Source organism: Nomascus leucogenys, chromosome 17 (assembly GCF_006542625.1).
Source record: "Nomascus leucogenys isolate Asia chromosome 17, Asia_NLE_v1, whole genome shotgun sequence".
Classification (NCBI taxonomy): domain Eukaryota; kingdom Metazoa; phylum Chordata; class Mammalia; order Primates; family Hylobatidae; genus Nomascus; species Nomascus leucogenys.
The window spans coordinates 92,275,151-92,287,401 of record NC_044397.1 but is presented as its reverse complement, the minus strand read 5'-3'; the positions used below and the strand labels follow the sequence as shown (position 1 = coordinate 92,287,401).

General features: G+C 55.4%; 1 protein-coding gene across 1 annotated transcript; it reads right to left on the bottom strand.

The window, feature by feature from the left end:
- Positions 1–610: 610 nt before the first annotated feature.
- Positions 611–10,864, bottom strand: DOHH (deoxyhypusine hydroxylase). Its single transcript, XM_030797448.1, has 5 exons — positions 10,489–10,864; positions 6,247–6,591; positions 3,741–3,817; positions 1,942–2,179; positions 611–1,491 (listed from the first exon to the last, which is right to left on the bottom strand). Exons 2-5 carry the CDS (start codon positions 6,518–6,520, stop codon positions 1,172–1,174), a joined length of 909 nt encoding a protein of 302 aa, XP_030653308.1. The 5' UTR covers positions 6,521–6,591; positions 10,489–10,864; the 3' UTR covers positions 611–1,171.
- Positions 10,865–12,251: the final 1,387 nt, after the last annotated feature.

The window sequence follows — 12,251 nt, the reverse complement described above, 5'->3', positions numbered from 1 at the left end:
TCCAGTGGAGAACACAGCTCAGTGGATAGTCGGTTCCCGTCGCGTTTTGCCTCCTGTCTTCTGGTTTTGGCCTCTCTGGCTGCAGACCAGGAGCTCTGCACCTGTGATTCTACTGCTATGCCCATTTTACAGAGAGGTAAGTGGGCTGTCCCCAGCCACACATGGAAGGGCTGGGGGAGCTGGCAGAGGAAGCCATGTCTGGGCTCTCAGCTGGACCACAGAACCCCTCCCACTGCACCCAAAACAGGAGCTGGGGGAAGATGGGGGTCCGGGAAGGGCCAGGCTGGAGGGCGGTTTCCCCAGAGCCCCCTTGGAGGGAGTTGGCTGGGCAGATCTGACCAGGTAACCGTACATAAAACAGGTGCAGGCCTGCCTGTCGCTGATGGTGGCCCTGAGTCAGTGGCAGGACAGATCCCAGAGCCAACGGCTGCAGATACAACCGTCCCCCTGCCCCCCGGCCCAGACGCCACACACTCTCGAGGAACGTTCCCTGAAAACCCCCACCCCTCCCTCCTTCCCACGCTCCCCTCACCCAATACACTCAGAGGAGTCAATGCCACCCCTCCCTCCTTCCCACGCTCCCCTCACCCAATACACTCAGAGGAGTCAATGCTTGGCAAAAATAATTTAATATTCCATCTGGGCAGCGCTTTGAGGTCTGCTTGTCCCTCCCTGGTCCCTGTGCCCTACCTGACCCACTCACGGACCACCACCCCGTCCCTACCCAGGCCTCGGGGTGGGGAGTCAGAGGCCCCCAGACCCTGCGCCCCATTCCTAGTGAAGCTGAAGCCACCATAACGCCAGCCTCTTCCCAGAGCCCCAGCTCTGCCCCTGGCTTCCCTCGCGATCCTCCCCTGGCTTCCCTCACAGTCCTCCCCTGTCCTGAGCCGGGCATCCCGGAGCCTCCCGCAGAGTCCCACCCCAAGCCTGGAAACTTCCACGCCACAGCCCTGCGCTAGGCCCCGGGGAGCAGTCAGGGGACTCAGGGATTCACAGCACAACGGCAGCTCCTCGGTCCCAGACGGAGGAGGGGGACAGCAACCGCAACCGTGCGCCCAGCAAGACACAAGCGATGACACCGATTCACACACACCCGGTTTAGACGCCAAAGCTCTGCGGGGGAGGAGAGGCCCTCAAGAGTCCTCGAGGAGCCCCAGGTGAGGGCGGGGCCCTAGGAGGGGACCCCGCGCAGCTGCTCCAGGCCGTCCGCGTACTGGAAGGCCCGCCCGGTCTCGTGCTCATACATGTCCAGAGCCACCTCGCAGCTCTCACGCACCACGCGCTCTGGGTCGTCCGCGTGAGCCTGCAGCGCGGCCAGGCAGGCGGGCCGGGCGATGGCGCCCAGGGCCTCCGCGCACTCGTGCCGTACCATGGGGTTCTCGGCGCACCGGGCCAGGGCGGCCGCCAGCTGGGGCACCGCCGCCTCGTGCTGCAGCTGTCCCAGGACGTAGCCGACCTCGTGGCGGAAGAGGGCGCTCCCACAGTGCAGACCTGCAGGGGAGAGGGACACTCGCTGGGGCCAGGAGGGGTGGGAAGGGGAGTTGTCTTTTCTTTTGTGAGACATGGGGTCTTGCTATCTTGCCCAGGCAGGTCTCCAAGTCCTGGCGATCTTCCCACCCCGGCCTCCCAAAGTGCTGGGACGACAGGCGTGAGCTACCACACCCAACGTGGGGTGTTCTATCTTGAAGACACCCCTGCCCCCAGCCCCAGTGATTAGGGCTGCCCGGGGGAACTGACCGCAGCTATGGGGGCGGGAAAAGCTGGGAGCTATGGGGACCGAGAGGGACGCTTGCACGGGTTAACAGGCCCCATGGGAAATGCTTGCGGCCAGGCCCGGGATGCCGTTCCCGGGGGCAGGCCACGGCCCCACTGCACAGATGCCATCACTGAACCTCACAGCGAGGCAATGCCCAGGACCCCACCCCAGAAGCCCCTCCTCACCCTCGGCCAGCGCCAGGGCGGCCTCCTCGCCTCCCGCGTTGCGCAGGGCGAACATGGCGCGGTATCGCTCGAAGAGCGGCCGGGACTCGTCCAGCAGCACCTCCCGCAGGCGCCCCACGTCACGCTCCTCAGCCGGCGGGGCAGGGTCCACGGAGAGGTAGGGTCCCGCCGCCAGCTCCCCGCCGTTTTGCTGCAGCCACTCCAGCCTGCGCACGGCCAGCTGGCAGGTCTCGGCCACCTGCGGGGAGGGGTGTCAGGCAGCGGGTTGGCCCTGGGGGGTCGCAGGGGCCCTTCCCCACCCCCTGGGATGGCAGCTTAGCAGGGGAGAGAGACACTGGCAGGGTGACTAACCCATCATTCCAGGCAGGAAGTAAGCCAGCAGGGGTGGCTGACTTGTGAGTGACTCGGGGACTGGAGGGCTGGGGAGGGCCTCAGGGAGGAGGTGATGTGGAGGCAGAGACCTAAGCCAGCTTAGGGAGGGAGTCAGGTGGAGACCCGGGGATGGGGAAGCATCGGTGCCAAGGCCCTGAGGCAGGACCCTGCGGGAGTGGTGAGGGCCAAAGGAACATGTGTGGCCCCGCCTGACTGGGTAAGGCCTGCCGGCCACTGTAAGGGCTTGGGATTTTGTCCTAAAGGTGATGAGGTATCGTGAGAGCTTTAAGCGTGGAACAGAACAGCGGAATTGAGGGTCACACGTACCCCCTGCTGCCCCAGAGGAGGAGAGACTGAGGGTCGGGGTGGGATGCGGACGAGAGGTGGCAGGGGAGAAAGGAACAGGCATGTCTACACAAACACATGCACACGCATGTCCGTGGCGGCATAACTCATAACGGCTAAAAAGCAGAGATAATTCAAGCATCCAGCCACAGTGAGTGGACACGGCATGGGCCGTCCACACCACGGAACGTGACTCAGCCACAAAAATGAACGATGGGGCCGGATGAAGCGGCTCATGCCCATAATCCCAGCAGTTACGGAGACCAAGGCAGGAGGATTGCTTGAGCCCAGGAGTTCAAGACCAGCCTGGGCGACAGAGCGGGACCTCGTCTCTATAAAGAAAAAACTAATAAAATAAAAATTTGTTTCATTTTTGGGCCAGGCGCGGTGGCTCACGCCTGTAATCCCAGCACTTAGGGAGGCCGAGGCGGGTGGATCACGAGGTCAGGAGATCGAGACCATCCTGGCTAACATGGTGAAACCCCGTCTCTACTAAAAATACAAAAAAATTTGCTGAGCGTGGTGGTGGGCGCCTGTAGTGCCAGCTACTCTGGACGCTGAGGCAGGAGAATAGCATGAACCTGGGAGGCACAGCTTGCAGTGAGCCAAGATTGCGCCATTGCACTCCAGCCTGGGCGACAGAGCGAGACTCCGTCTCAAAAAAAAAAAAAAAACAAGAAGAAATTTTAGAAGGTAGCAGGAGATCCCTGAAGAGGTCTGGCGGGCCAGGGCAAGGTATCAGAGGTAGAGGGCACTGGGTGGGTTCAGAGGGGTCTTGGCAGAGGGACTGGGCATGGGGGTTCAGAGAAAGGGGGTCAGGCCGGCTCAGGGGCTCAAGGCCGGGGATGGAAGTGGGTGAGCAAAGCTGGGTGTCGCCGTTTTGCCAAATGGGGCGCAGCAAGTATCTGTCCGGATTGTCGCCCTCGCCTCCCTCATCCCTGGGGCATCCTTGGCCAAGTGGTCGCCCTGGCAACCAGAGATGGGGAGGGTCTGAGGCTGCTCCAGGTCCGGGCTGGGGTGGGGCTGGGCAGGGCTTCCCAGGGACCCAAGACTGGCAGGGAGACAAGCGGGGACCTGGTTACCTCAATGACGGGATCCGAGGAATATTGCTTCAGGAGCTCCAGAACTTCCGGGTCCCCAATGGCCCCCAGGGCCTCCCCTGGGAAGAAGCAGCCGGAGAGCTCATGTTGGTGGGGCGGATGTGTGGAAAATGCCCGGCTACCTGTGGGACCAGAGGACACCCCTCCCACGGCTCTGCCTCTGTGGGGAAGCCCCGCCTCTGTCCACGGCTGATTGGAGCAGCAGTGGGTACAGGCTCCCCGCTGGACCAATCAGCATCCCCTCCCCAGAGCAAGGCATTGCCTGGAACCGCACCCACCTGCCGCTCAGAGCAAAATGGAGCCCATCCTGGCCCGTACCATGAGACAGGGAGACGAGTATATCCCTACGACTCGGGATCACAGCTGACAAGCAGCTCCAAGAACCCAGGAGGTCAGGGTTGCAGTGAGCCACGATCACACCAGTGTACTCCAGCATGGGCGACAGAGTGAGACCCTGTCTCAAAAAAAAAAGCCCAAAACAGGCCGGGCCTGCGGGCTGGAGACTCCAGAATTTGGGGCCACTGGGGCTACACTTAGGTGGGTTCGGGTACAGGCGCAAGTGCAGGTGTCGCAAGCCCAGGTCAGAGCAAGGCTGTCGGCGGCTCCCCGTAGAGCCCTAGGTGCGGATGTTTCTTGAATTTTCTCAGAATCGAGCTCAAGGGCCCTGCCTGTGAGGCGGCTGAGCTGGTGGCTTTTGCCTTTCCTGAAGGTTGCGGTTTGCGTTTGTGCACCTGCCTGGCAGGCTCCCTCCGCCGAGAAGAGTCCCGTATGCGCCAACACACGCTCTGTGTCAGGCACCTCCCACGCGCTAATTGCAAAGGAGCTCACTGGTTACAGAAACAGTCCCAGTGGCACAGACGCACCAACTACCTGCCTCACTGGTCTCCTTTGCTGTCTAGGTCCCTCGCTACAAGAGTCCTTTTTTTTTTTTTTTTTTTTTTAAAAGAGCTTCGCTCTTGTGACCCAGGCTAGAGTACAATGGCGCGATCTCCACTCACTGCAAACTCCGCTTCCTGGGTTCAAGTGATTTTCCTGCCTCAGCCTCCCGAAGTAGCTGGGATTACAGGCGCCGGCCACCATGCCCAGCTACTTTTTTTGTATTTTTAGTTGAGACGGGGTTTCACCATGTTGGCCAGGCTAGTCTTGAACTCCTGACCTCAGGTGATCCACCTGCCTCAGCCTCCCAGAGTGCTGGGATTACAGGCGTGAGCCAACGCACCCGACCTGAACAGTCCATTTTTTTGAGACACGGTCTCACTCTGTTGCCCAGGCTGGAGTGCAGTGGCGTGATTATGGCTAACTGCAGCCTCAACCTCCCTGGCTCAAGTAATCCTCCTGCCTCAGCCTCCTGAGTAGCTGGGACCACAGGCGTGAGCCACGATGCCCGGCTTGTATCTGTATTGTAACTGTTTTGTCTCTTACATACATGACAGAGCCTGGCATACAGCAGGTGCTCACTAAATGTGTGTCCAATAAGTGGAGTAAATCTAATATACATTAGGGGTTGGGGATCTATGGCTTGTTGCTTGTTTTTATATGAGCAAAGAATGGTTTTTAAAACACTTTTAAGGGTTTAAGGCTGGGCACGATGGCTCACGCCTGTAATCCCAGCACTTCGGGAGGCCGAGGCAGGAGGGATCACTTGAGGCCAGGAGTTCAAGGCCAGCCTGGCCAACATGGCAAAACCCATCTCTACTAAAAATATAAAAATTACCCAGGCGTGGTGGCACACACCTGTAACGCTAGCTACTTGGGAGGCTAAGGCAGGAGAATCACTTGAACCCGGGAGGCAAAGGTTGCAGTGAGCCAAGACAGCACCACAGTACCCCAGCCTGAGCGACAGAGCGAGACTCTGACTCAAAGCAAGCAAATAAATGGTTTAAAACAAAAAATCAAAGAGATAGTACTTCCTGATGGGTGGAATTTATATGAAATTCAAATCTCAGCATTTACAAATGAAGTTTGTTTTTTGGTTTTTTTACAGACAGGATCTCACTCTGCCCAGGCTGGAGTGTGGTGGCACGATCACGGCTCACTGCAACCTTGACTTCCCGGGCTCAAGCGATTCTCCCGCCTCAGCCTCCCAAGTAGCTAGCGTTACAGGTGTGTGCCACCACGCCTGGGTAATTTTTATATTTTTAGTAGAGATGGGTTTTGCCATGTTGCCCAGGATGGTCTTGAACTCTTGAGTTCAAATGATCCACCTTCCTGGGCCTCCCAAAGTACTAAGATTACAGGCCTGAGCCACCGCCCCCTGCCCAGTTGAGGTTGTCTGGGCACACAGCCGTAGCCATTTGGTGACAGACTACCTACGCTGGCTTTATTGAGTCGCTGTCTGGCTGCAGAGCTGCAGGTATTTACTATCTGGTGCTTTATGGGGCAGTTGATCACCCTGATATTTATCACCTGAGTGAGGACGGGGACACGTGGGGTCATGAAGAAGTGAGGCAGGAAGGAGCAGTTGCCCGGGACACAGACAGGTGCTCACCTGCTTCATGGCGCACCATGGGCTCCTGACAGGTGTCTTGCAGCACGTCCACCAGCACGGGGATGGCGCGGGCATCCTGCATCTGGCCCAGGCAGTAGGCCAGCTCGTGCTTGAGCAAGGCAGAATCGTCACTGAAGGCCTGGCTGATCCAGCCAATGGCACCTGGGCCGCCGAGCCCGCGCAGTGTGAACAGCGCCCGGAAGCGGGCCTGCAGGGGCTGCTTGGGGTCCACCAGCGTCTGCCCAATGGCATCCACCTCCTGCTCCGTCACCATCGTGCTGTCGATGGGCCCCGGCCTTCCACAACCCTGCTCAGGCTAAACCTGGGGACACGGGATGTAAGAACCTATGGCAGAAATATGAAAGCCCGGGTTAGAAGCCCCCTTTACCAGTGCGTTGGCTTGTTCCTAGGACCTGGGTGGGGCAACTTCCTACCCACTGACCAACCTGAGCATCTGCGCTGAAAGCTCAGCTCCAACCCCCCTACTAGCTGTGCAGCCTTCTTTAAGTTGCTGTCCCTCTCTGGGCCTCAGTCTCTGCACTGCCTCTCACCTATAGGCCTATCAGAAATGACCTCCACTGTCTGCTCTCCACACAGCAGCCAGAGGGACAGCTGACCCCCAAAAGGGCCCTAGCAATCCCCACCCAATATTCAAGGCTTTATATAGTCCCCTCCCACTCTGAACAGGGCTGACCCATGTGAATGCCAAGAAGATGGAACAGAGCAAGACTTCCAAGGTTAGGGCATAAAAGGCACAACAGTCTCATCCGTGTTCTCTCTCTAGGGGAAGCCAGTGACCATGTTGTGAGGATGCTCAAGCAGTCTTTTGTAGCCCTCCCACCAACAGCCATGTGAGAGAAGTGGGCTGGCAGCAGCTTGTCCAGCCCCAGGCGAACCTTCAGATGATGCAGCCCGAGACTGTCTCCACTGAAGCCTTACCAGAGGCCAGACCCAGAGCCAGCCAGCTAAGCCAGGCCCAGAGCAACTGTGTGCCACACTGTTTACTGTTGTTGAAGGTAACCAAGTATGTTTTTTTGTTTGTTCTTTGTTGTTTTTGAGACAGGATCTTGTTCTGTCGCCAGGCTGGAGTACAGTAGCATGATCACGGCTCACTGTAGCCTCGAACTCCCAGTCTCAAGTGATCCTCCTGCCTCAGACTCCTTAGTGGCTGGGTCTACAGGCACACACCAGCATGCCCAGCTAATTTTTTTTTTATTATTATTTGTAGAGATGGGGTCTCACTTCTATGTTGCCCAGGCTGGTCTCCAACTCCCAGGCTCAAGTGATCATCCTGCCTCAGCCTCCCAAAGCATTAGGATTACAGGCATCAGCCACTACGCCCAGCCATTATGGAGATTTTTGTTATACAGCTTAGATAACAGATTCAGAAGTACTTTCAATATGTAAACTGGACCGCCGGGCGCGGTGGCTCACCCTTGTAATCCCAGCACTTTGGGAGGCCGAGGCGGGTGGATCACGAGGTCAGGAGATCGAGAAACCCCGTCTCTACTAAAAATACAAAAAAATTAGCCGGGCGTGGTGGCGGGCGCCTGTAGTCCCAGCTACTCGGAGAGGCTGAGGCTGGAGAATGGCATGAACCCGGGAGGCGGAGCTTGCAGTGAGCCGAGACTGCGCCACTGCACTCCAGCCTGGGCGACACAGTGAGACTCCATCTCAAAAAAAAAAAAAAAAAAAGTGTAAACTGGACCATATCACTCCCTTGCTTAAAATCCTCCTATGCCTCCTCACTCAACTACTTGACAGTCCCAAAGGCCCTTCATGACCATCTCCCATCACCTCTTCCCTCTCTAGCTCCGCTCCAGCCACACAGGCCTCCTTGCTGTTCCTCCAACATGCCGGGCCCAGTACAGCCCTAGGGCCTTTGCATTTGCTGTGATCTCCATGAGGAACGTTCTTCCCTAGATGTCCCCACGTAGCAGGCCAGGCCTCACTAACACAGGCCTCCATAACTGTTTCAGCACTGACTGAGTGGTTAAGTTAAACATTAAAAGCTAAAAGAGCCAGTGCCCTAATACAAAGGCTGGAGTGTAACAAAAGCCCACCAAGAGTTTTGCCCAGGCCTTTCCTGGGCCTTAAGGCATGACTAGATAATGAAGGAATTTTTTTTTTTTTTTTTTTTGAGACAGAATTTTGCTCTTTTGCCCAGGCTGGAGCGTAGTGGCATTTTCTTGGCTCACCACAACCTGCGCTTCCAGGGTTCAAGTGATTCTCCTGCCTCAGCCTCCCGAGTAGCTGGGATTACAGGCATGCACCACCATGCCAGGCTAATTTTGTATTTTTAGTAGAGACAGGGTTTCTCCATGTTGGTCAGGCTGGTCTCGAACTCCCAACCTCAGGTGATCTACCTCCTCAGCCTCCCAAAGTGCTGGAATTACAGGCTTGAGCCACCGTGCCCAGCCAATAACGAAGGAATTCTTAACGTGACCCGTTTAGGATTAAACAAGTTTTACTGGGTGTCTGAAGAACTCTCCAAACCTCCATGATTTAGCAGGAGACAAGATAAGGGTGATCACCCCAGCACCTGGACCCATTGGAGACGAGATAAGGGTGATCACCCCAGCACCTGGACCCATTTAGATTAAGTAAATTTACTGAGGTTCCAAAGGAAAGTCTTCAGGATTCAGATCTTAGTTATAGATTAAAAGAAGTCACTTAAGTCTTTAGATGAATGCACTCTTACATGTAGATGTATAGCTTAGAGGGTATATAAGCTCTGGAAAACTTTGTCATTTTGAGTTGGTCTGGCGATATTTTCCAGGCCTTCTCCCTGTAACTGGTTACAGAAATAAAAACTCTCTTCCTCCCCAGTTAATCTGCATCTCGTTATTGGACCACGAGAAATAGCAGCCCGACCCTCAGTTTGGTCCAGGAACACCCGTGCTCATCCTCTCGCTTTCCTGAGTCTCCAATGTCACTTCCTCATGGAAGCCTTCCCTGATCACAATGGACAATGTTACTCTTCCACCTCTTTTCGCTTATTCAGCTTTATTTTTCTCCATGGCGCCTAAGACTCCTAGATACCATATTGGAAAGTATTGGTTTAGTTGCTTGTGATTGGTCTTATCCCTCATTAGAACAGAACTCTGAAGGCTGGGACTGAGTCTATCTTGGTCACTGTTGTATTGCCAGCACTTAGTGCAATGACCCGCACGCAGTAGGGCCTCAATAAAAACAATAACTGGCTTTGGGAGGCTGAGGTGGACAGACCATCTGAGTTCAGGAGTTCGAGACCAGCTGACCAACATGGTGAAACCCCATCTCTACTAAAAATACAAAAATTAGCTGGGCGTGGTGGTGGGCACCCCCCTCCCAGCTACTCGGGAGGCTGAGGTAGGAGAATAGCCTGAACTCGAGAGGCGGAGGTTGCAGTGAGCCGAGATCGTGCCATTGCACTCCAGACTGAGCGACAAAGCAAGACCCTGTCTCAAAATAAATTAATTAATTAAATACGATAACCGTGACAATAGCAGCTGACACTTATGTAGCATTTGCTACGCGCCAGGCACTCCATGCTCTTTACATTCATTAATTCATTCGATCTACATCACTACCCTACGAGGTAGTTACTAAGATCGTCCCCATTTTACAGGTGAGGAAACTGAGGCACAGTTTGGGACTGTGCTTGGGAACTTGCTTGGGAGCAGCGTGAAGAGTTAGGAATCCAGGAAGTCTGGCTCCAGAGTCGGGCTCTAAACCACCAACGCTTTGTTGAATGACTTAGGATGAAAGAACACAGCCAAGGAGGGGAGAAGGGACCCCTCTCTTTCCTCCAGATCGGCTGAGAACCTGGCGGATGCTTCATCTCAAGACAGGCAGGCTATGGCATGCCGGCAGCCCTCTCTGGTTAACAGTGGCGTCAGCAAGGCTGCCTGGGCTTGACGAGGGCAGTGTAGCCACCTAAGCACAGGTGACCATCAAAGGAGAGTGACACCTTTAAAGAGGGGTCATCAGAAATCAGAGGCCAGGCCTGTGCGAGCTGGCAGTGCACTGGGGACCATCGAGACCCAATCGTACGACATAGGAGCTTCAGGACGTGAGGCGGGCACTCTTTCATGTAAAAAATCCCAGAGGAAAGAGATCGCCGGGACTCCAGACCCCTTAACCCGCCCCATCCACAGTCAACGAATCCCTGAGACCGGATTACCTAACGAGGCGATCCTGGTGCCACCGCCCGCCAGACCCGGGCCCCACACCGTGATCGCCGCCTCCGGGACGCCTCACCGAGCTCTGGAGACTCAGGGCCCGTCGGCCCGACCAGTACCCGCATGCGCCTCTGCCACCACCTCTTCACCTGCCGCGACGCTCGCAGTGCGGTCTGGGGGCCGCCATTTTCTCGCCCACGTGACCGTGCCGGACGGCACCAACGCAGCCCCGGGGGAGACCTAGTGAGAGGCTCCCGTGCAGGAGGGAGGCCCGGAAGCCCGAGTCGGTGCGGTGCCACAGCTCATGCAAACACAGGAACAGTATTCCTAGTGCATTCCTTGGGGAAGGGGACTGGCAACGTATGCCCTTTCATGGGAAAAAATTCTCTCCAACCTCCCCGCTGCGATACGAGAAGTGAGACTGGTTTGTGCCGATTCAGCGCCGAGCCTGGGCTGGCTAGCGACAGAGCATGCGCAGTGTTTCTAGGCGTGGTCAGACTCCAGAGGCGTGGCCAATGGGCTGAGGGAGCTCGAACCTTAAGTAGGTGAGGAATAAAAAAAGGAAGAAATGCAGTCGTTCATTCATTCATGTACGTAATAAATAGTACATGGGCCTTGAGGACAAGAGAGCCTTCAGCCCTTACCCTCGTACGCCTCCCAGTGTTGTCAGAGAGACAGAAAATAACACGATAAGTAAATGCAATACCTATTAGATGGTAAAAAAGGCTAACGAGAAAAAATTCGGTAGCCAAGGGCGGTATATGTATAGGGTGTGCAGTTTCAGGAAGGGTGGCCAGAATCTGAGGTGGTGACATTTGAAGACAGACCTGAAAGAGGCCGGGTACGGTGGCTCACACCGGTAACGCCAACACTTTGGGAGGCCGAGGTGGGTGGATCATTTGAGGTCAGGAGTTTGAGACCAGCCTGGCCAACATGGTGAAACCCCGTCTCTACTAAAAATACAAAAATTAGCTGGGTGTGGTGGTGCGCGCCTGTAATCCCAGCTACTCAGGAGGCTGAGGCCGGAGAATCGCTTGAACACCGAAGGCAGAGGTTGCGGTGAGCCATTGCACTCCAGCCTGGGCGACAAGAGTGAAACTCCATCTCAAAAAAAAAGGAAACAGATAATGGAAGAGCAAGGTTAGAAGCAGAGAGAACAAGGTCGGACGCGGTGGCTCACGCCTGTAATCCCAGCACTTTGGGAGGCCGAGGCGGGCGGATCACCTGAGGTCTGGGTTTGAGACCAGACTGACCAACATGGAGAAACCCCATCTCTACTAAAAATACAAAATTAGCCAGGCATGGTGGGGCATGCCTGTAATCCCAGCTACTTGAGAGGCTGAGGCAGGAGGATCGCTTGAACCCCGGAGGCGGAGGTTGTGGTGAGCTGAGATCGTGCCATTGCACTCCAGCCTGGGCAACAAGAGCAAAACTCCATCTCAAAAAATAAAGAAGCAGAGAGAACAGAAATATGCAGGTGCCAGATTAATTTTCAAGAAGAAACAAACAGGATTTATAGACGGATTGGATGTGGGAATCTAGAAAAATAATCCTAAGGATGAGTACAAGATTTTGAGAGGAGCAGCTGGAGAGATGAACCCCACATTAATCGTTCTCACCTCTTCCTTCTATCCATCCACGGGCCTGTAGACTCTCCCTCTGAAATAGAGTCAGAATCCAATCAGCTCACTCATCTTTACTGCTCCCGTGGGGATCGGGGTCCAAACCCTCACTGGTGTCACCAGAATGCTGTCTAGACAAGAAAACTGGGAGCTTTTTTATTATTTATTTTTGCTTTTTATCTTTTCTTTCTTTTTTTTAAATGTTTTTAAATTATTTATT